The 24,740-nt window shown below is 46.2% G+C and overlaps 1 protein-coding gene across 2 annotated transcripts in view; it reads left to right on the top strand.

Moving 5' to 3' along the window:
• TNFRSF19 (TNF receptor superfamily member 19) overlaps positions 1 to 24,740 on the top strand; it is a 91,354-nt gene that overhangs the window by 48,123 nt on the left and 18,491 nt on the right. For both annotated transcript variants that reach the window (XM_081551069.1, XM_081551068.1), the window contains exon 5: positions 6,265 to 6,350. In XM_081551069.1, the coding sequence (XP_081407195.1) occupies positions 6,265 to 6,350 (86 nt within the window). The remainder of the gene's footprint in view (positions 1 to 6,264; positions 6,351 to 24,740) is intronic.

The raw sequence follows: 24,740 nt of genomic DNA, 5'->3' as shown, positions 1-24,740 counted from the left end.
CAGTTCTGTGTACTCTTCCTTCTGTGTCCACAAGGATGGCTATAGCCAAAAGACAGACAATAGCAGATATTGGTGAGGACTGGAAAATTGGGAATGTAAAATGGTGCAGCCACTTTGGAAAACAGTATGGAAGATCCTCAACAAGTTACGCATTGAATTTCCTTGCAACTCAGCCATTCTGCCCTTGGGTATATAACCAGGGGAATTAAGAACGTGCCGCACAAAAACTTGTACACAGCTGTTCACAGCACTGTACGTAATAGTAAAAAGTAGAAATGACCCAAATGTCCTTCAGCTGATCAATGGATCAACAAAATGGAGTGTAATTAACGAATTAATGACAAAATGCTGTTCGGGAATGAAAGGAATGAATTACTGATACAGCTGACAACGTGGGTGAACCTAGAAAACATGATGCGAAGTGAAAGAAACCAATCACAAAAGACCCCGTTTTGTATGATTCCATTTGTGTGAAATGTCCAGATGTGGCAGATCTAAAGAACAGAAAGTAAATAAATGGCTGTCAAGGGCTAATGGCTGGGGAGGGTTGAGAACGGTGTGTGGTTGCCAAAGGAGGCAGAGTTTCTTTTCTAGAGTGATGAAGATGTTCTAAAATAGTCGGTTCCGATGTAACACAGAATATGTCAATGAATGCTCCTTGAATGTGTCGATACTAAAGATTGTTTACTTTAAAGGGATGGACTGCATGGTATGTGAATTATATCTCAATAATCTACTCTGTTTTTTAATTAATTAATTTTTATTTCTTGACTGTTCTGCACAGCATGTGAGAGCTGTTCCTGACCAGGGATCGAACCCATGCTCCCTGCATTGGAGGTGCAGAGTCTTAACCACTGGATCACCAGGGATGTCCCCAGTCTGTTATTAAAAAAAAAAAAAAAAAAAAAGGAACGTAATCTCAGCTGATACCTGTTGAGGATCATTACGCCGAGTTTTGACCTTGTGCGAATCTAATGCAGGGATAGAAACTGAACACCTGTCTTATCTCTGTTCCTGTCCTGACAAAACCAAGTCTGGGCACCTCTGCCCTCTTCACTGGGGTCAGGCGTTGGGGCAGGGGGATGAGGAGTCCACGGGGGCTGCCGCCCAAGGTGGGCAGTGCCTGGAGACCCAGGAGTCGCTGTTTGTGGGGTTGGTGGGGGGACCCCAGGTGTGAGCTGCTGGACCGTGAGAGGATCCAGCCTCTCCCGAGCCCCCTCCCAGACGTGCTTCTTCATGCTCCACCAAATTTGCTGTCACTTGAGCCCACGGCTTTAGTTTCCACAATGTTTGCTTGTCCTGTAAATAAATGCTTCCATGCGGGAAGATTAGAAATGAGTAGATATTTGAATAGTGTTTCATAGTTTATTTATATGATTAGTTTAAAATTACATCCTTTCTAAGCCAGCATGAAGGTATGAGGCAGGCAACAATTACAGAATGACTTGTACACAGATCTTCCTGGGTGTGTTCAAAGTGCTCACCCAGCTTGACTGTGTTTGTGTGAAAGAGGCGAATAGTTCACACATGCTTTACAGACAGGAAATTGAGGCAGAAAGAAAATAAACAGGGATGTCCCTGGTGGTCCAGTGGCGAAGACTCTGTGCTTCCAATGCAGGAGGCCTGGGTTTGATCCATGGTCAGGGAACTAGATCCCACATGCTGCAACTAAGATACAGTGTACCCAAATAAATAAGTAAATATTAAAAAAAATAAATAAATGAATTGCGTATTGCCTCCAGAAAAATGCCAAGATCAGGCACAAGATGGGCATTTTTATTCCTGCTGCCATACCCCGCTTCTGCAGCCATGATCTTACTGGGATAAGGACCTGCCCGTGGGCTTGGCCCCTCCGAACCCTGGAGTGGAGAGTCTGTCCAGGCTACAGTTTGACCGACCAGGGAAAGTCAATGCCCTTGTTCCCAAGTATGGTCGTGGCTTCTAGCCAGTTACTTAATTTCTCTGACATTGATTCTTCTCACCTATAAAAATATCATCTTTCAGAGACTTCCCTGATGGTCCAGTGGTTAAGACTTTGCCTTCTAGCGCAGGGTTCGATCCCTGGTCAGGGAACTAAGATCCCACAGGCCTTGTGGCCAAAAAACCAAAACATGAAACAGAAGCAATATTGTAATGAATTCAACAAAAACTAAAAATGGTCCACATCAAAAAAAAAAAAAAAATCTTTAAGATAAATAAGTCAATTATGTAAAAATATGTGTATATCATGTAGTAATGCTACCAACCTGCAGCATTGTTGGAAGGGTAAAGAATAGAGCTAATGTCCAGAGCCTGGCAGAGTGCCTAGGGCACAGTAAGCACTAAATACATCACAGACATTGCTGTCAGTTAATGTTGTGCAGGGCCTGTGAAAGCTTTGCAAAAGGGGCCACACGGCCTCCGGCCCCGGCCCCACCCGCCTTTCTCTGTTGAGGGAGCCTGGGGCCCTGCCCTGGAAGAGGAACCCACGTGGCCAGTTCTTTGCTGCTTTTAGTAACCAGGATGGCTGATATTTTCCAAGCACTCTGTATGGATTCGATGATTTAATTGCCAAACCACTCTGTGAAGAAGGGATTAGCATCACCCCTTCCTTGCAAAGGACATTTTTGTTGTTGTTCTAGTTCAGTCTCTTAGTTGTGTCCAACTCTTTGTGGCCCCATGGACTGCAGCACTCCAGGGTTCCCTGTCCTTCTCAAACTCATGTCCATTGGGTCGGTGATGCCATCCAGCCATCTCATCCTCTGTCTCCCCCTTCTCCTCCTGCCCTCAATCTTTCCCAGCATCAGAGTCTTTTCCAGTGAGTCAGCTCTTTGCATCAGGTGGCCAAGTTGTTGGAGCTTCGGCATCAGTCCTTCCAATGGATGTTCAGGGTTGATTTCCTTTAGGATTGACTGGTTTGATCTCCTTGCAGTCCAAGGGACTCTTGAGAATCTTTACCAACCCACAATACAAAAGCATCAATTCTACAGTGCTCAGCCTTCTTTATGTTCCAACTCTCTCATCTGTAGATGACTAATAGAAAAACCATAGCTTAGGAGTTATTTAAATACTCTGGATATCAACCCCTTATCAGGTACATGATTTGCAAATAAATTTTCCCGTAGTATAGGCTGCCTTTTCATTGTCTCATTTTTTTTTAACTGCCAAAGAAACTGTCACTGAAATTCAAGTCTTTTTTTTTTTTTGGTTGTGACATTTTTAACCACTTTGTTGTGGTATGATTGACAAAAGCTTTATATATCTATTGCATACCACTCCATGAGTTTGGTAACAGGTACATATCACATCGATAGTATCCTTTGATGTACGAAAGTCTCAGATTTAATACACTCCCTGTCTATTTTTTCTTTCGTTGCCTATTTATTATATGCCTTTTGATGTCACATCCAAGAAATGATTGCCAGATGTTGTCATGAAACTTCTCCTGTATTTTCTTCTAGAAATTTATAATTTGGGGGTCTTATGTTTAGGTCTTTAATCCATTTTGAATTAATTTTTTATTTGGTGTAGGATCAGGATCCAACTTCATTTTTTTGAATGTGGCAATCTAGTTTCCCAGCGCCTTTTGTTGAAGAGACTGTCCCAGAGCCGTTAATTAGACCAAATGTCCAGACTCATCCAGTACTTGCTCAACCTTCCGTTTTCATTTGACTGTGAAGATCTGCTTAAATGATTTTAATATGGTGACTCTCCACCACAATTTAATAAAAAATATTTCTTTTGGAATTATAAAGTAAAAGTCAAAGAACAAAGTTGGAGGAGTCACACTTCCTGATATCAGAACACATTACAAACTCCAGTTTTCAGTACAGTGTGATGCTGGCGTAAATGCAGACACACAGACCAACAGAACAGAGAGCCCAGAAGTGAACCCGCACATGTGTGATCAAACGATTTTCTACAAGCTTCTGCAAGGAAGTGTGACTCCTCCAACTTTGTTCTTTGACTTTTACTTTATAAATTCCAAAAGAAATATTTTTTATCAAATTGTGGTGGAAAGTCACCGTATTATGATCATTTAAGCAGATCTTCACAATCAATTGAAAATGGAAGCTTGAGCAAGTACTGGATGAGTCTGAACATTTGGTCTAATTATCTAGTGTTGAATGCAGATTTTGCTTCAACCACAAATCATGCAGATTTGCTAAATAATCCAGTTCCACAAAATAATTGCATCTACCTGTCTCTATAAACTTGATTTGTAGTTTATTCTCCATATCACTATTTTTGTCATGAAAAAGTTGGAAAATGCATGTATATATACATACATATATCATGTATATATATGTATGTATATAAAAATCACTGGAATCCCCACCATTTAGAAATAATCTCTATTAATATTTGGTGTATAATATACCAAACTATTTACAATGCACCTTTACACACATAAATGTCTTTAGCTGCATTGACAAATAATCTGAAAGAATCTATACCAAAGTGTGTGTTTGTGCAAATTGGAATTATATTATTCACAATTCATTTTCAGTTAATGGTATTTCATGAATTAAAAAAAAAAAATAGGTGTGTAGACCTGCATCATGGTTTCTAAAGGCCCCCTTGTATTCCACAGCCTTGGGTCCACCACGGCTGAGGTCACATCTGCTGTTGGGTATGGGCCAGGCCTCTTGGGTTTTTTTCTTTTATAAGCAATGCTGTGGTTTCTCTATTTACATTCAATTTCCCCCACTTGATTATGTTTTGAGGATAAATTTCAAAACATGAAATTACTGGATAGGATGTAAACTGTTCTATTGAGTTCTGATGGCCTGTTGCTAAATTGCCCTGTAAAGCAGCGGTTTGTATTCCCGCTGCACACGTGTGCCCGTTTGCCTAGGTGCGTGCCAACAGGTTCCCAGTTTTCTAATTCAAAACAGTGTATTTTCATTGCAGTTTGCACTTGCTTGTTAGTAATGAGGTTAAACATTTTAGTGTTAAATTTTTCTAAAGTTCTTAATTTCGTCGTCTTTTCCCTCTTAGCTCAGTTGGTAAAGAATCTCCTGCAATACAGGAAACCCTGATTCAATTCCTGGGTCAGGAAGATCCGCTGGGGAAGGGATAGGCTACCCACTCCAGTATTCTTGGGCTTCCCTTGTGGCTCAGCTGGTGAAGAATCTGCCTGCAATGAGGGAGACCTGGGTTCAATCCCTGTGTTGGCAAGACCCCTGGAGAAGGGAAAGGCTCCCCACTCCAGTATTCTGGCCTGGAGAATTCCATGGACTGTATAGTCCATGGGGTTGCAAAGAGTGGGACACAACTGAGCGAGTTTTTAAATTATGAAATTTTAAAATTATGATGTGTTCTTTGGAACATTAATGTTCTTTGCATGTTTTTCAGTTGCCATATTTACTTTTGCAAAAATTTATTTATTTTTTTTAAATTTGTTTTTGGCTGCATTTGGTCTTTGTTGCTGTGTGCAGGCTGTCTCTAGCTGGGACAAGTATTACTAGTTGTAACCCCGGGGCTTTGTTGCTCCGAAGCATCTGGGATCTTGCCAGAGCAGGGATCAAACCTGTGTCTCCTGCATTGGCAGGCGTATTCTTAACCACTGGACCATCAGAGATGTCCCATGTTTACTTTCATCATAATGATTTTTAAGTTTTAAGTTATAGACAATACTGTGATTAGAACTATTTTCCAATTTTCTTCTGCCCACTAATTACGTTAACGATTTGTTTTTGCTCTTCAGATGTCTCTAGTATTTGTGCATGCATGTGTGTGTGAGTGTGTTTGTGTGTGTGTGTGTGTGTGTGTCTTCAAAACTGTTAATCTCTTCCATTCTGGGTCCTGGATTTCTTTTCTTGTCATTCCTAGAAAGGTGCCCCCATATCAAGATTGTACAAGTATCTGCCTACATTTTCCTGGTGTTCTCATGGTTTGCGTGGCATTTTGTTTTCTGAATTTCAAAGGTTAAAAACTAGCACTGCATAAGGTATTTTTTCATTTAAATAACAATAGAGACGTCTAGATTTCATATTCCCTCTTGGCACCCCCCCCTTCAATGTACAAAAGTGGGGCTGAGTAGAATCTACAAAGTTACATTTAGTGAATGGTCATTTCTTAAGTGTCCACTGCATGCTCAGAGTGCTTCCCAAAGTTGTGCCTGTCTGAAATATACTGTTATATTTAAGCCTTTGATAACCTTTTTTCGAACATAGAACCGGTAATGGAGACTAGCAGTAATTTATGACAGAAATCTGTTTGATGCATCTGTGAGCTGAGATGAAAAAAGTAACACAAAGATTATTCTCCTTTCTCTTCTAGGTTTTACAGGAAGACAAAACTTGTTGGTTTTCAAGACATGGAGTGTGTGCCTTGCGGAGACCCTCCACCCCCCTATGAGCCGCACTGTGAGTCATGCCCTGCACACAGAGAGGGGCTCTGGGCCTTTGTAAAAGCTTTCTCCAGTTGGCAGATGGAACACAGTCTCTCACTACTGCTGGCTTAGAGGGTACAGTCTTTTGTCAGGTGTCCAGCAGGACAGAAAGCCCCTTTGTTGTGTGTCTGAGTCAGCAAACTGCGTCCACTGATTGGAACCTTGAAACGAAATACAGACATGTTGCTACTCCCATTCCCTTCATACTCTTATCTTTCAGTCTAGATGATGACTCGGGCAACTCCAGTTCTCCTTGATGTGTCCGGTTTTGGTGCTGTGGCCCCCTGAGTCTGTGTGTTTCCCTTCCTGGTCCCCAGACCATGGACAGAGGAGCCTGGCGGCTACAGTCCATGCGGTTGCAAAACAAGAAGAGAAAACTGGTTTGCATGTTGGTAGAGAGAAAACTGTGCCTTTTCTCTTTGTATTAACGAGTTAAACGTTCTGACCATGTTGTTTCTTAGATGTAAAAGGCATTTGTTACAGGTTATCAGCCTGCATTGATTTTGATTAGGAAAGACAGGCTCCTGACTCATCTTAATCCTAAATATAAATCTGGCCAATGAAAACCCCTCTGGGAGATGGTGAAGGACAGGGAGGCCTGGCATGCTGCAGGCCATGGGGTCGGTCGCAAAGAGTCGGACACAACTGAGTGACTGAACAACAACAGCAATGAAAATCCACTAATGGGGGGCCAGGACAGGAGTCAGGGTGGGTGCCCCGCCATCCCCCACGTGTGCTCGGGGTTGGCTTGTCTGTGCTGAAAAGGGCTTTCCTGAGCTGGGGGGGGCAGCAAGGTCCAGGAAGGGGGTCAGAGGAGGACACTGTGCTCGAATGGGCGTTGCTCTTTCCTTTCGAGGAGCGTAATACAGATATTTATTTATTTAGGGATTACCTTGATATAATTCTCCATGCCCAGGATCTGACCTCTTACTTCTTTTCGTGACAGAAGCCCCCTTAAATTAATTGAAATTTACTGTATTATTTGATAAAGTCACATGGTATTTTTGTTTCTGAGAATGTTATGGAATTTTGCAGTACCTATTATTATGTCCTTTACCAAAGTGCATTACTTTCTACTTTTGAAGTGACAGGAAGGCCAAGGACTTGACTCTTTCTTTTATAGAAATGCCACTGACCCCCTATCTTTGTAACAGGTAAATGTTCACCAAATAATTCATTGCAGTTAACAGATGCAGTATTGAATGTCTGTTCTGTGTAGGTCACAGTTGGTTTTACTTAATTTTCTCAGGATCTCATCATCAGCTCACAGTCATCAATGTGAACATCAGTCCAGAGAGGTTAATGACCCTCCACTGTTGGCTGGTAATTGGCAACCGAGGGTCTAACTCCAGATACTGTGTTCTCCCCCGCATGCCCTGCTGTCTCCATGCAGTCCCCAGCTGTCCAGTCGATTCTCTGTTGGCTAATGTCATCCACTCCATGTTGACGTTTTCTTGTATTATTTGCTTTACTGTTCATCATCTAAGGAAAACTCTAAAAGTCCAACTTAGGAGAGGTGCTGAGTCTCTTTTTGCTACATAGCTCAGAAAAGGACATGTCCTCTTGCCAGTTAGAATGGCACAGCTACCAAGTAAAGTGGGTCAGACAGAGAAGGAGAAATATCATATGACGTCCCTTATATGCAAAATCTAAAGAGAAATGATACAAACGAACTGATTACAAAATAGAAACGGACTCGCAGATTTAGAGAATGAGTTTACAGTTGCCAGGGAGGAAGATGGGAAGAAAGGATCATTAGGGAGTTTGGGATGGACATGTACACACTGTTATATTTAAAATGGAAAGCCAACAAGGCCCTACTGTGTGGCACATGGAACTCTGTTCAACGTTAATATGGCAGCCTGGATGGGAGGGGAGTTTGGGGGAGAATAGATACATGTGTATGTGTGGCTGAGTCCCTCTGCTGTCCGCCTGAAACTATCACAACAGTGTTAATTGGCTATACCCCAATACAAAATTAAAAGTTAAAATGAGGTAGCAGCCTAGTCTTGCCTATGGCTCAGCTCAGCCATCATTCTGTCCAGAGGCAAAGATTATCCCCTTCATCCCAAACTATCAGAAAAAGATTTAGTGAAGAAGTTGATATTGCCCAATTTAGAGTTAGAAAGGCCTAGGTTTTTTTTCCCCCTTTAATTTATTGGGCTTAAATTTAATGTGATCTAGTCATGTTTGAGGCACTGGAGTTGTTTGCCTTTGGGGAATCTGGCTAAGCTTGGACATCATAAATTAGCCTTTAAGCATAGATTTCACATTTAACTTTTAATGTCTTGTAAAGCCCTAAGTAAGGGATCATTTGAAAAGAAAATTGGCTATTTTATATATATATATATATGTATATATATATATATATAAAATATTTCTCCTGCAAAATAAAATTAAAAAAAGCAAAATAAAAATAAAATTTTTTTCCAAGCCAGAAATGCAGTGCACACAGCTAATAGCTTTTCGAATTGTGAAACAGCTGTCTGGTGGTCTTAATCCTTATCTCTTTAAAGGAATGTTTGCTGCATTTGGCACAGTTCTTGGGAATAATTCCAGAACGCGGCTAATCTCTTCAAAAGAGTTCTCGAGGTCTTTGGGGGAAATTATGTAAGGCGCCTCATGTTTTCCCTTCTCCTGCTTCAGGCTTTTGCACTCATCCATGAACAACTGCTTCTTCAGTGACTTTCCCGGAGGTGTTCCTGTGTTATTTAGACTCTAAGCACGGAGGTGTGGCCCCTGGGAAGCTCCCTGCAGAGACAGGCTTCGTTTCAGGGGTGCACTTGGCAGTGGGGGACTGGATTCCCCCGACCAGGAGCAGCCCCTGCTCGGGACCCCAGGCAGCCCTGGGGACTGGGGGCTGCGGCCTCCGCAGCAGGAGGTTCCCTGTGGCTACTTTCTCAGCCTGCAGGCTCTGCTTAGGCTTCCTGGTCTCCCCACGCTCTCAGCAGTCTGCTGGGGTGTGTGCTTGCCCCTTCAGGCTCCTGAAGGAGAGAATCCGGCAGGTGCTGGTGAATACCATCGTCCTAGGAGCTCCGCCTTTCCTGCTTACCTGCTGAACAAATATACTTGGGTGCCTACCAGGTGCGCACCCAACGTGGGGTGGAAATGGGCCCAGCCCTTCCCTTCACGGAGCTCACGGTGCCGGGGGTGAGCTGTCAGGTCACTCAGATGCCGTACACCTGAACGCACATGGCGATGGTCAGTCCCGCCTGGGAGGACCCTCGGCTCTAAGGTGATGGTGCAGGAGCCGCAGGGAGGGTGGTCCCAGCTGTGAGCCGGGGGTCAGCCAGGGGAGGGCGAGCCCGAGGAGGGGGACGCCGGGAAGGAGAGTGTCCGGCGGTGTGGGGCGCTGACTGTGGTCCAGCCAGCCGACACCGGCAGTGCCCGTGGACTTGGTCCCCCGGAAGTCTTCGGTGGCCATTTCAGTGAGTGATGGAAACGGAGCCCAGGCGACGGGGACGTAGGAGGCTGTACAAGGGAAGGAGGGAGCTGACAGTAGGTCACTCGGTCCAGAGCCTGCCTCGACAGTGACCGTGGGGAGTGCAGTCAGGGGAGGGGTCTCCTCCTCAGGGGAGAGGCACTCCTGTCTGTTTGCAGGTAAAAGGGAACGATCAGTTGAGAGAGGCTGACTGTTTTATCTGAGAGGACAAGAGAATGGTGTCATGTAAGGTCTGTTGAAGGATCCAGAGAAGGGTTGCTCTGGTGGAGGCAGTGCTGGGCTCCATGCTGTAACCAGGGCAGGGGGCAGGTGAAAACCCAGGCATGTGCATCCAGTGGACGGCGAGGGGCTCTCCTGCGAGGCTGTGGGTGTGTGTGGAGCACAAAGCACCACTCTCCCGGGTGAGACTGGACCCAGGCCCACAGAGGCTGGGCCAGCACAGGCGTCTGAGGTTCCGTCAACAAGAGTGGAGGGGTCAGGGGAGAAAACAAAGGGCTCCCGGGAGCACCAAGGGTCCAGTTGAATCAGTGGTCATGGTGAGCCTTGTTTCCATCTCCTGTGATATCTGTAGGGGCCTCTGTGCCACAAGACATACCTAAATTCTGCCGGAAATGTTTAGCTCACGGTTGTTGTTCAGCCGCTCAGTCGTGTCCTACTCTTTGCAACCCTGTGGACTGCAGCACGCCAGGCTTCCCTGTCCTTCATTATCTCTTGGAGTTTGCTCAAACTCATGTCCATCAAGTCGGTGATGCCATCCAACCATCTCATCCTCTGTCGTCCCCTTCTCCTCTTGCCTTCAGTCTTTCCCAGCATCGGGGTCTTTTCCAGTGAGTCGGCTCTTCGCATCAGGTGGCCAAAGTATTGGAGCTTCAGCTTCAGCAGCAGTCCTTCCAGTGAATATTCAGGGTTGATTTCCTTTAGGATTGACTGGTTTGCAACAAAGTCCTTTAAAAGATGAGTGTCTGTGCTAATAACATGAGAATAATTTTAAAGGAATATAAATATATTTTCTTTTTAAAAATTTTTTTATTGGAGGCTAATTGCTTTATAGTGTTGAGGTTGTCTCTGCCATGCATCAACTCAGATCGTTCATAATTATATAAATGTATATATATCCACCACCTTGAGCCTCCCTCCCCTTGCCCCATTCCACCACTCTAGGTCATCACAGGGTGCCAGGCTGGGCTCCCTGTGTTATACAGCAGCTTCCAGCTAGGTATCTCTTTTTCACATGGTATTTCACAGTGTATTTATGTTGGGCTTCCCAGGTGGTGCTAGTGGTAAAAAGCCCACCTGCCAATGCAGGAGACATAAGAGATGAAGGTTCGATCCTGGATCGGGAAGATCCCCTGGAGGAGGGCATGGCAACCTACTCCAGTATTCTTGCCTGGAGAATCCCATGGACAGAGGAGCCTGGTAGGCTGCAGTCCACAGGGTCACAAAGAGTCAGACACAACTGAAGCGACTTAGCACGCACACACGCTGTCTTGAGAAAGGACCTCAGGACTGCCCGGGGCTGTGGGGTTTAGCACAGGCCGTGGCTCAGAGACCAGCAGTGAGTGTGGGACCCTGGATGGGGCATAATGAGAGACAGAGGGAGCTTTGCCCGTCTGTTCTCCGCAGCTCAGATTTGTGACCAAGGGTGTCTCGGTGGCAGTTTCTTTCTCTGAAGCACGTACCTGCATTCCTTATAAACTAATTTAGAAAACTAGAAGGAAGTTTCTATCCAACCCTCCCGCCCTCCGACTGTATATATTGGCCCAGTCTTAAGTCCTCAGACTCTGGCGTCCACCAGCAGCTGAGGGTAGGGCATGGCCTGGAACCAGCGAGAAGACTGGGCACCCTTTCCTCTGCACCATGGCCCAAAGCACCGCGCCCGCAGCCCAGCCAACACGAGCTTTAAGCTCCCCTGCCCCTGAAGAATGGTGGGTGTGTGAACCTTCATTCATGCCCAGGCTCTGCCTTGGACCACTGGTGTCACCTCGGGCAAGTCAGCTCACCACTTTGAGCCTCCCTGTGCCCCTCGGGAGATGGGGATAACTGTGCCATGTTGGCAGAGGGGAGACAGACGCGAACGGGATCGCGTCCAGGAGCGCCAGCCTTCTTCCCAACGATGACTGCACCTGGCCTGCCATGCCGAGGCCCCGCCTGTCCAGGTGTGCCCTGTGTGGGAGGTGGCGGCTGGGAGCTGCCCCACGCGGGAAGGGTCCCAGATGAAGCTGGCTTCGGTCCTCCCCTAGCCCTGGGGGGGCAGGGGGTTGAGGGTTACTTGGATGGGGCTGCAGAGGACTTCTGTGCTTGGTGACCCAGATGCCCAGAACACCAGGCTGCCCGCTTTCCTCTGCCCCCTGGCCCAAAGCCCCGCGCCCGCTGCCCAACCAGTTCGAGCTTTAAGCTCCCCTCCCACCGGCAGGAGGATGGGTGTGTAAACATCATGGATTAGTCCGCCCAGAGCATTCTAATTTGTGAGGATGGAGCTTCAGGTAAATAAAGACACCCTTTCCATAGAAATCCCTGCTCCACCCTCTGATAAGGGGCAGCTGTTTACAGCATTAGGAGAAACACAGAAAAACACAAGACATTTTAGAACTACTTCCTGCCCTGGGCCTGATAAGAAATGCAGGATTGGCGTGATTTCCTTTAAGCAGTGTTTACTTAATTTGGAACAAACACTGTGGTTGGAACAAATGGTTTTGAAAACATTCAAAGCGGTTTTTATTTAAGGGTGTTTAACCGAGATGTTTGCTTTGTCCTTGGGGGCTTAGTAAAACAAGCCACATGATTCCGAGGAGATAAGCCATCAGATAAGTCGCCCTGTGGGGGAGACGGGAGGTCGGGAGCTGTGCTGACCCATGGTTCTGTAGGATTTAACATGACTTCGTCCTCTCAGAAAGCCCGCTGCTCTCTGCACCAGTAAGGCATTTCGTTGTTAAAGGCTGACTGTTTTCCGAAGGAAACTCAAACCATCTTCTAGAGAGTAAAAGTAATTTCAAAATAGATTTTTAAAAGAACTCTTTGCTCTTGGGGCTTCCTTAGTGACTCAGTGGTGAAGAAACTGCCTGCCAACACAGGAGACGTGGGTCCGATCCCTGGGTCAGGAGGATCCCCTGGAGGAGGAAGTGGCAACCCACTCCAGTATTCTTGTCTGGGAAATCCCACAGACAGAGGAGCCTGGCAGGCTACAGCCCACAGGGTCCCAAAGAGTCAGACATGACTTAGCAACTAAACAACAACACATTTGCTCATTTAATTGGTAATTTTTTGAAGTTTAGTAGGGAAAAAGAAGGGGAGATCATCGTCAACAAAACATTTCCAGCATTGACACATACAGAACAAAATTACGGTATTCTGATGGTCTTCTTTTCAGTCTTTGTTCTAGCTATACTACTGATTTTTTTTTTAAATAAATAGGTATAATTATGCTGTACACAGTTTTGTAACCTTTTCCCACTTGAGATGTATATTCATATACTAATCATTACTTTAATGATATTTTCGAGTAAATGCTGCGGGCGTCAGACTTGAGGTGGGCTTCAGGGCTGTCTGCCACGCACACTGCTCTGTCCACACGCGTGGGAACCTTTCCCCAAGTGTGTGAGTGGATTGATGCCCACAGGTGCTTATGTGTCCAAAGGCATATCTTTCATATCCTTCTCTCTTTCTTTCTCATATCTTTCCCTCTTGACCTGTGGTGCTAAATTGTTTTAAATAAGAGTGCCTGGTAAACACCTCTTTTAAAGAAAACAAATTTCAAAGGAGGGCTTCCGTGGTAGCTCAGATGATAAAGAATCTGCCTGCAATGCAGGTAGACCCAGGTTTGATCCCTGGGTGGGAAAGAACCCCTGGAGAAGAAAACGGCAGCCCACTCCAGTATTCTTGCCTAGAGAATCCCATGGACAGAGGAGCCTGGCAGGCTACAGTCCATGGGGTCCGCAAGATTCAGACATGACTGAGGGACTAACACTTCCTTTCAATTTAAGAGGAAACAAATGGGGAGTGTTCTGAAACCGATGCCCTGTGGGTTTTCAGGTTGCCTGTGGTGGAGAGCAGGTGACTTCAGGCGCTACCTGTGTACAGTTGAACCCCTGAGGATCAGAAGTCAGTTCCTGCCACCTCCCCGCACCCAGGACTCTTCATCCGGGGACTCAGCACTCACTGAATCTGATCAGAGTGATGTAGAACGAGGTGCAGAGAGATGTATATAATCCGAAAGATTTATAGCAAAGCCATGTGCTTCGGAAGCATCCCGTGGTGTTGTTGCATCTGTGTGTTTCCCGTTCCTGCAGGAGAGAGGTCTTCTCCTGAGTTTGCTCATACTTAGTGGCCTGACTTTGCAGAGAACTTGCTGGATCCTCTGCCGGACAGGCCCACAAAGCCACCCTGTGCTGATTACGGGTTCGGTTTACACGGGATGTTCTTGGAGTCTGTGGTCCTCCGGCCAGGACTCTGAGTGTCGGGCAGGAGACTGGCGCCCTGGCTCCCGCGGGTGGTGCCCGGTTTGGGGACTCTTTTCAGGGCAGACAGGTGCTCCCGGGGCCTCCTGAAGAGTAGGGATGGGCAGCTTCTTCAAGATGCAGCTCTGTCCTGTTCACAGAACAGGGTGAGGAGTGGGAGGACAGGGCGATCAGAGAAAACAGCCCTGGCTCCTGGAGCCGACTGCAGAGCAGCCCCCGGGTATCTGGAGCACATTCCCCCTGCTGCCCACTCGTTAGTCACTGGTTCCGGGAAGTGCTCTCTTCTCTTTGTTCACCTTTCCACAGTTTCCTGCTTTTCGTCCCTTTCTCTTTCTCAGTTCCTTGTGATTTCCTTACTTTATTGATAAACAAGCTAACAGAGTGGACATGGAAAGTGGCTTATATGGGAACCAAGAGATGGAAATCCACCAGGGCACCCTGCACGGTCCCCGCACGAGGGCTTGGCCCCGGGACACCCTGAGGGCCCCATGGGGTCCACGGAGGCTTTTTACTGTGGACGATGCTCTGCCAGCTCCACTCGCCAGGCAGTGGGCAGGAAACGGGGGCAGCTGCAGCAGGCAGAGACACTCCGATGCAGGAGGAGATCAGCGAGGCTTGTGCATCTGGCCTGGGGGTGGGGACCCTGGACAGAGCACCCAGCGTGCTCCAACTTCGTGCAGACGGACCCCTGGGTTATCTGATACCACCTGCTACAGTCATTGCAGTTTTCATTATTACTCTGGACCCAGGAGGGGTGGAGAAGGGGAGACCCAGTCATGTTGGTTGGAATCTTTTCCTGAAAACAGAAAGCTGCTCTCGTTTCTTTGAAATGGTTTCCATCGCACATAGTTAATCTGGGTTTGTTTTTTTTTTAAAGCAGATTTACTTCTAGGGTAAGCAACTGTTTTCTAAAGATACGTTGAAAATCTGTCATAGCAAATGGCTCGTTTTCCAAGGATGTTGCGAAAACAGTGGGGCAGCTTTAATGTCTTGGCCTCTTTAGAGAAAGAAGTGCTTGGTGAATGCAGCCACTTTGAGTGATTATTTAGCTATTTCAAATATTTGCCTTTCCTTAGCCCTAGTTTCATTAAAGTTAACAAAAATCAAGAAATTTTAAGAGAAAAATGTTTCTTAGACTCACGTGCTCTACATGCATGCTTTCCTCCCAATATAAAATGGCCAAATGTTTGTCAGCCATGCACTTGGTCCCACACAAAGAGAAGAAAAGCAAAGAACAGTCTGAGTGCTGTCCCCGGGTCCCTGGACCATGTCCCCCGACCCTGGAGATGCTTCAAGAGCTCGTCTGCCGGCCGCAATCTGGAGGCAGGGGAGTCCTGAACTGGAGGCACCGAAGGCTTTGATCCAGCCCCTCGAGAACAGGAGCAGCTGATCATTACCCAGTCAGCTGTAAATCCAGCTCCTTGGCCTTTCTTTGCAGTCTCTTTAAGACATTTAAAGTCAATGAGCTGGTTTAAATATTTACTCACCGAGAAATAGGTTGTGGTTTGTTAAAGACCATCACTAAATTAAATGAGTGTTAGATTAAGTACAGTTTATTTAAAAAATATAAAATCCGGCAGGCCTGTTTTATTAAGTCATGGACTTTTGCAAAAGGAGCAGTGATTTGTGTGTGTACCCATTAAATGCTTAAAATAAAAAAGCGTGGCATAAAGCGACCTCACGGTGCATGCCAGACCCAATGCGGAGACTGTCAGAGGTTCAGCTTAGCAACGACTCTGTCCCTCAGAGCCGAGCGTCTGTCCTTGGGAGGAGGTGTGTGAGCTCTGTCCTCTGGGGGCCACATCCCAAAGGTGACTGGAATAAGCGTAGCTGCACCCACAGAGGGGGTCCTTTTGTCTCTAAGCCTGTGTGTGTATCCAGTCCCTTCGCACACCAGCTCTTGACCAGGAACATCACTGGAGAAGCATCACTTTGAGGAGGGAAAGGAGAGGAGAGCCCCAGGAGAGTTTAAAGCAGCAAGTGGGACTTGAGTCCTGGAGGGAACCCCTCTCCATGTGCTTTTCTCAGCCTGCACTACCCCCACATCACTGCCAAGAAGCAGCCACAGCAGAGAAGCAGGCCTGGACCCCAGTCGGCCCCACTTCTCCAGGCCAGCTCCAGGACCAGGAGTGTGGGCATTTTAATTTTAAACTTAAGAAAAAAATCAAAACGATACTTGAAGTGGAGTCATCTTACTTGGAAAAGAGTTAGACCATAAACAAAGCTGAGTGCTGAAGAATTGATGCTTTTGAATTATGGCATTGGAGAAGGCTCTTGAGAGTCCCCCAGATTTTGATCTGAAGAATAAGATGCAGGAAGTTTCTCTCTGACTTCTAATGCTCGTTAGCACTGAAGGAACATAACTGTCTTACCGTATCATCTCCAAATTAATGCCAGCCAGTCTCTACGGGAGCTTGCTTTTGAGCCCTAGTCCCAATCTTTAACTTCCAGGCAAATTATTTAGGTTGTCTGTGTACCAGTTTTTCATGAACTGATTGAAGATTCTCACAGTTTTTGAAATTAACTGTTTTACCTGTTTCTTTTATTTATTTTATCCAGTTTTGGTTGTGCTGCGTCTTCAGTGCTGCATGGGCTTTCTCTGGTTGCAGCAAACAGGGGCTACTCTCTAGTTGCAGTGCATGGGCTTCTCATTGTGGTGGCTTCTCTTGTTGTGGAGCACGGGCTGTAGGGCGAGAGGGCTTCAGTAGTTGTGGCACATGGGCTTAGTTGCACCATGGCATGTGGGGTCTTCCTGGACCAGAAATCGAACCTGTGTCCCCAGCATTGGCAGGCAGATTCTTAACCGCTGGACCACAAGGGGAGAAGCCCTGACCGTCTGTGTGCTCAGTCCTGTCTGACTCATTGCGACCCCATGGACTGTAGCCCACCAGGCTCCTCTGTCCATGAGATTCTCCAGGCAAGAATACTGGAGTGGCTTGCCATGACCTCCTCCAGGGGATCTTCCCAACCCAGGGATCGAACTCCAGATTCTCACAATTTTAAAAGAAGAAATAAAGCCTTGGTTGAAGTCCTAAATCTGCACCACATTCCAAACCTCAAGACATATGTGCTTTTTCTGACCTAACCCAGACTTGGGTTCCTCACCTTAAGTTCCGTCAGCTGTAAGATTATGAATAAATTAAGAGCAAGGTCGATTCTGCTGGAACAGGGATGGCAAGAAACAGTCTACTTCCAAGTATTCTGCTCAGCCTAGGCCCCGCCATGCTCAACTGGGCAGAGACATACACACTTTTCTTTTCTTAGTAAGAAGTTAACGGGTCGAAGTAACTTGAATTTTATCGTCTTAGAATCATTTCACAGTACTGCAGTGAGGTAAATAAGAATTACCCATTCTGCTAATAACAGGGAAGCTGATGATTCCAGGGGCCAGAGTCCTTAGGTGCAAGCGTGCCAAGCTGGACGCTGCCTTCCCCGTGGATGAGGTCGAATGAACAAGGTTCCCTCCAAGGGAACTCGGAGTCCAGGGCCCCCAGTGCAGCCTGGCACTGCAGGGGTTAAGTGGAGTCCTGTTCGGGAACAAGGAAGGCAGGGGCCCAAGTCTCATGTCTTTGTTCCAGCTCCCAGATGGCAACCCCATCCGTTAGTCCCAGTTGAGGCAAAACTATTTTTGAGCCTGTGTATCCTTCAGCACAGATGGTCAAGGCCGTAATAATGTGTTTCTTTTATGGTGTCTTTTCTGTTTCTTGGTGTGGAAGTTTCAAAGCTTCATTGTTCCATCAGTCAAATAAACACAGAGAGACCTTCTGAGACCGGGGGATAATAAAAAGAAGAAAAACATCCTTGAAAGCAGGAAAAAAAGAATCCTTTTTATCGTATCTACAGAGAAATGCTATAGACAAGCTGCTGCCATTTTGTGGCTTATGATTTTTTCAGTGTTAATTATGACGTTTATCATAATTAAAGTACCAGACAGTTATTTACAATTCACCCACTGCCAAACGTAAAGTGATGAGCTTGCTCTGGGTGTCACAGACTTTCTCTGAACAGCACAAGCGGCAGAAGTCGTCAGTCGACCCTGTGGTTGAACGGTGGGCAGTGCTGGCCTGGGGTTCGCCTCCTGGCCCCTCCAGCCACTCTCCTGTGGCAGTCACCTGCTCTGCCCTTTCTTCTTTCTTTCTATTCCCCATAAAGACATGCACGATCATATTTGGCTCAGTCCTGGCGGGGAATAGATCTCCAGGCCAAGTCATCTGGAAGCAAGATTAAGAAGAGCAGAAACCCCACCCAACTAAAATAAATAAATTTATTAAAAAAAAAAAAAAAAGAAGAAGAGCAGAAACCAAGTTTAGTTAAGTCATTGACCGAGTGTCAGCATCTGGGACCTGCAGCCCGGCTGGGAGCAGGTCCCCTGCCAGGACTTTCCTGCCCAGGGCTGTTTCGGCTCGCTGGGTTTGGCCTTCAGGATGCTCCTCGTGACCTCAGCCTTCCAGGTCCCTCTCACCTCCAGGCCTCCTGGGATGCCTTTCCACCTGCTGGGAGCCTGAGGCCCTCATCCGTCATCTCAGCCCCTCTCTTAACACCCTTGCTGACCCTTTTGCCTGCCCGACCTCCTGTCACACTTTTCAGGCCCATCGCTGGGCCGCCAAGGGCCCTTGAATCCTATTTTTGTTTGGTTTTATCGTTGCATTTCTGATGGCACACCCGAGGACACACACATCTTAAAGCACAGAAGACTCTCCGTCTTGTCCATCTATAATTTTCTTTTGTCCCGCTGAGAAAAAAAAAAACAGCTGTTCAGTTCAGTGCCTTATGAATATGGTTAATTTTCATTTTCTGGATAGAAGTGTTGACGTTTTATACTAAGAAATGAGATCCAAACCAAACCTGGGCTTCCCAGGCGGCGCTCATGGTAAAGAACCAGCCTGCCAATGCAGGAGACAATGATACGCAGGTTCGATCCCCGAGCTGGGAAGATCCCCTGGAGGAGGGGCATGGCAACCCACTCCAGTATTCTTGCCTGGAGAATCCCATGGACAGAGGAGACTGGTGGGCTACTGTCCAGGGGGTCGCAAAGAGTCGGACACAACTGGAGTGACTTAGCATGCACGCACGCACAAACCAAATTTAAAGAAATGAAAAACAGGAAAGCTTTCCCACTCCTGTTGGTAGCAGTTGTGGACCGTGGCATGAGCATCTGTGGCCAGCACGTGCAGGGATGAAGGCCTGGCGGAGACACAGCTCGCTTCCCAGCACCGGCCAGCACTGCGCCGGGGCTCAGAGCGCCCACCAGGGCGGGCTGTGCACCCCTGGCCCCTCAGGGGTCTTGGCCGGCAACAGTGAAAGCTAGTGGCTTTCAGTCCACAGGAGCCACTGCTACAAACAGAGCAGCCCCTGAGGGACCGATTCCGGTGGCAGGGTGGGGTCTGTGGGGAGCAGGTGAGTGGGAACCAAGCGGAGGCTGGTGGGAGAAGAGGACAGAGACCTGGGGATCTGGAAAGACGACTCTCAATGCAGCGCACATCCTGCTGGATGAGAAGGGACATCCTAAAATCATGATTTTCTGACCATTGAAAGACAAAGTGCTCATTATTGTGGGCAGAGTGAGTGATGTTACTGTGGCTTTACACCTTGGAACAAAGCAGATCACCGCTGGCGGATACTGTGGTAATCATTAGGTGGCTGAAAGCCCGTCAGCTCACTGGACATCTCGGAGGTGTTCTCACAGGCGAGCATGTAGCTGGTGGCAGATGGAGCGGTGGGGACGCTCGAGTGGTGCCCCACTCTCAGGAGGAAGGCGATTGGCTGCCCGGGATTCTACAAACACTACAGGGGCCCGTTTACGTAGTTGGACGAGGTTTACAGTGGAAACGCAGCCTCAGTTGGACGGGGAACCAAGCCCTTGTCTACATACACCAAGGAGAGACTTGGTGACTTCCTCTTGATTTTTTTAAATCAGTTTTTGCAACCATGCAGCTTAGTGATTGAAGTCAGAGAATGTAGTCGTTGTGTAGCTGTGTTGGTGAGAATGTGAGCCTGCCGCGTTCCTCTGTAAGTTCACACCGTCAACTTATTGTAAACACATGCATCACCGACTTCCTGACCCTGAAGTGTCCCCAAGTGGGAGTGAAAGTGACACTCAGGTAAAAGGTCACACGTTAAGATGAAACATCCCTGACACAGGGGGGAATTTCCCATCAGTCAGTGTGTCTTTCTGGTTGTAAACGCTGTGCTGGCCAGGTGGTGGTCCAGCCTGCTTCCTCTTCTCTATCTCCCCTTCACCCCTCTTCTTCTCAGATAGGAGGGTCTCTCCTCCCACGCTGAGACCCACAGCTTTGAATATGCACACTGAGCATCACCATCCACCCTCAGGAATGAATTAAGTCAGATTTCCTTGTCCACAAAGACAGTTATCACACATTCATGGAACTGGCCTTTTTTTCTGCTGTAATTTCACAGTGAGGCCAGACCATCTAAATATTGGTAGTAGAACCAGGCAAGTATATACATGAGAAAGTAGTTTTCAGACAGTCATTTCTATTAATCCATCTTCTATCAAATAGCCTTACAAATAGCTGAGAAAAGAAGAGAAGCTAAAGGCAAAGGAGAAAAGGAAAGATTTGGCCATTTGAATGCAGAGGTCCAAAGAATAGCAAGGAGAGATAAGAAAGCCTTCCTCAGTGATCAATGCAAAGAAATAGACGAAAACAATATAATGGGAAAGACTAGAGATCTCTTCAAGAAAATTAGAGATACCAAGGGAATATTTGATGCAAAGATGGGCACAATAAAGGAGAGAAATGGCATGGACCTAACAGAAGCAGAAGATACTAAGAAGAGGTGGCAAGAATACACAGAAGAACTGTACAAAAAAGATCTTCATGATCCAGGTAACCACAATGGTGTGATCACTCACCTAGAGCCAGACACCCTGGAATGTGAAGTCAAGTGGGCCTTAGGAAGCATCACTACAAACAAAGCTAGTGGAGGTGATGGAATTCCAATTGAGCTATTTCAAATCCTGAAAGATGATGCTGTGAAAGTGCTGCACTCAATATGCCAGCAAATTTGGAAAACTCAGCAGTGGCCACAGGATTGGAAAAGCTCAGTTTTCATTCCAATCCCAAAGAAAGGCAATGCCAAAGAATGTTCAAACTACCGCACAATTGCACTCATCTCACACACTAGCAAAAGAATGCTCAAAATTCTCCAAGCCAGGCTTTAATAGTATGTGAACCATGAACTTCCAGTTGTTCAAGCTGGATTTAGAAAAAGCAGAGGAACCCGAGATCAAATTGACAACATCCGTTGGATCATCAAAAAAGCAAGAGAATTCCAGAAAAACGTCTACTTCTGCTTTAATGACTACGCCAAAGCCTTTGACTGTGTGCATCACAACAAACTGTGGGAAATTCTTAAAAGAGATGGGAATACAAGACCACCTGACCTGCCTCCTGAGAAATCTGTATGCAGGTCAAGAAGCAACAGTTAGAACTGGACATGAAACAATAGACTGGTTCCAAATTGGGAAAGGAGTACGTCAGGCTGTATATTGTCACACTTCTTAGTTAACTTATATGTGGAGTATATCATGGGAAATGCCAGGCTGGATGAAGCACAAGCTGGAATCAAGATTGCTGGGAGAAATATCAATAACCTCAGATACGCAGATGACACCACCCTTATGGCAGAAAGTGAAGAAGAACTAAAGAGCCTCCTGATGAAAGTGTAAGAGGAGAGTCAAAATGTTGGCATAAACCTCAACATTCAAAAAACTAACATCATGACATCTGGTCCCATCACTTGATGGCAAATAGATGGAGAAACAATGGAAACAGTGAGAAACTTTATTTTCTTGGGCTCCAAAATCACTGCAGATGGTGACTGCAGCCATGAAATTAAAAGATGCTTGCTCCTTGGAAGGAAAGCTATGACCAACCTAGACAGCATGTTGAAAAGCAGAGACATTACTTTGCCAACAAAGGTCCATCTAGTCAAGGCTATGGTTTTTCGGACTGTAAAGAAAGGCGAGGAGAATTCTGGGGAGAATTATGTTGGTTTGTCTTCACTGTGCACTTTCCTGCCCTCCAGGGCCGTGTGATGAGGACACAGGCTATCCCATCAGGGTGCTCAGCAGCCTGCCTGCTACATAGATGGTTTCACTTGGTTTAAGAGACCATCCAGATTCCGCCATAATAACAATTAGAATATAATGTCTGATTCTGAATAATAATAGGAGAAAGGATGGCTAACTCAGGAAGTTCACTGTGGGAGGCACCAAGATGACCCTCTGTGTGTGCATCACTTCCTTCAGGTCTCACAGATCTTCAGGTAGATACTTTTATTTCCTGGTTTTACTGATAAGGAAACTGAAGTCATCATTTGCTGGTTGGTGACACAGCTAATAAGTGGCTGAGCCAGGATTCAAACCCAGAATGCTGACAACAAAGCTCTTAACCAAGAGTGTGCAGCACTTTACAGTATATTTTAGAGCCAGGAAAAGAGGGAGGGAAAAAAGGATAAAGACCCCAGATATCCATGTGCTGCACTTGGACCAGTGGAGAGATGCTTCTGCCTATCCTGTTTAAATTTGAGCTCTGATCCTTCAGCAGCAAAGTGCTTACATTCATCAGCCTACAGTGCTTCCAGTTCAGGCAACAGCCCCTGACAGGCTGCCCAGGAGAAAAAGCAGCATGTTTGCTGTTTTAATTTTCACTCAGTAGAATCAGGCTCATGTAAACACAACATGCATGAGCTCTCCACACATGAGCCGATTACCACTAGGCTCTGCTCGTTGTTTGTTATTCTGTACGCTAAGTTATCCGAAGGGCCGCTGCCACTGTCTTCAGCTCCGCCATCAGGAGGTCTACTCAAGTGTGTTAGTCGCTCAATCGTGTCCGAAAATTTTTTTGACCCCATGGACTGTAGTCCACCAGGCTCCTCTGTCCATGAAATTCTCCAGTCAAGAATACTGGAGTGGGTTGCCATTCCCTTCTCCAGGGGATCTTCCCTACCCAGGGATTGAAGCCAGGTCTCCCCCATTGCAGACAGATTCTTTACCGTCTGAGTCACCAGGGAAGTCTCAGGAGACCTAATCATAAGCAACTGTTTTTCTGTGTAATCAAAATACTGATATTGCATTCTTATCTTTAACCCTTTGATTGGTAATAACATTCTGTCACTTCCAAACTCTTAACAGTCAATTACCTTACTTCGGCATTCAGTCCCATCACTTCATGGCAAATAGATGGGGAAACAGTGGAAACAGTGACAGACTTTATTTTGGGGGGCTCCAAAATCACTGCAGATGGTGACTGCAGCCATGTAATTAAAAGATGCTTGCTCCTTGGAAGAAAAGTTATGACCAACCTAGATAGCATATTATAAAGCAAAGACATTACTTTGCCAAAAAAGGTCCATCTAGTCAAGGCTATGGTTTTTCCATTAGTCATGTATGGACCTGAGAGTTGGACGGTGAAGAAAGCTGAGCACCGAAAAATTGATGCTTTTGAACTGTGGTGTTGGAGAAGACTCTTGAGAGTCCCTTGGACTGCTAGGAGATCCAACCAGTCAATCCTCAAGGAAATCAGTCCTGAATATTCATTGGAAGGACTGATGCTAAAGCTGAAACTCCAATACTTTGGCCACCTGATGGCAAGACCTGAGTCATTGGAAAAGACCCTGATGCTGAGAAAGATTGAAGGCAGGAGGAGAAGGGGACGACAGAGGATGAGATGGTTGGATGGCATCACTGACTCAATGGACATGAGTTTGAGTAAGCTCTGGGAGTTGGTGATGGACAGGGAAGCCTGTCCATCAGGCATGCTGCAGTCCATGGGGTTGCAAAGAGTCGGACACGATTGAGTGATTGAACTGACTGACCACTGACTTCAGTTAAGATTTCCTAAGAGCAGAGATAAAGTTGGAGATAACAACTAATGGGCATGTGGTTTAAAGAAGTTTCTGCTCTTCTAAACACATACCTCTTCCAGGGTAAAGAATTCAGGAAAAAATATTTTCATAAAAGCTTTCCAGAAGGCAATAAAGAGCTTTGATTCATATCACTAGTGTTTTCATTGCAAGATTTGGACTTTCCGTCTTTAATTCAAAAAATAATGGAATAATTGGAACCATTTTGTAGTATTAGCTATATCATATCTTTTTTAATGTCTCATAATACAGGGTAATATTTATTAATTATCTAAATTGCTTCTCAGGTGGCACAGTGGTAGAGAACCTGCCTGCCAATACAGGAGACATGGGTTCAGTCCCTGGGTTGGGAAGATCCCCTGGAGAAGGAAATGGCAATCCACTCCAGCAGTCTTGCCTGGAAAATCCCATGGACAGAGGAGCCTAGGGGGCTACAGTCCATGGGGTGAGAAAGAGTAGGATATGACTAAGCAACGTGAGCACTTGCACTGCAAAAGGAAGACTCTGTGTGTAAGATTATGAGAATAGACCAAAATGTGAAGGCCATGTATGCTTTCAATTAAAGAGTGAATAGGATTAT

The sequence above is a fragment of the Giraffa tippelskirchi genome, chromosome 12 (genome assembly GCF_054371585.1).
Source record: "Giraffa tippelskirchi isolate mGirTip1 chromosome 12, T2T-mGirTip1v1.2.pri, whole genome shotgun sequence".
Taxonomy (NCBI): Eukaryota; Metazoa; Chordata; class Mammalia; order Artiodactyla; family Giraffidae; genus Giraffa; species Giraffa tippelskirchi.
This window is presented reverse-complemented; position numbering and strand designations above follow the sequence as displayed.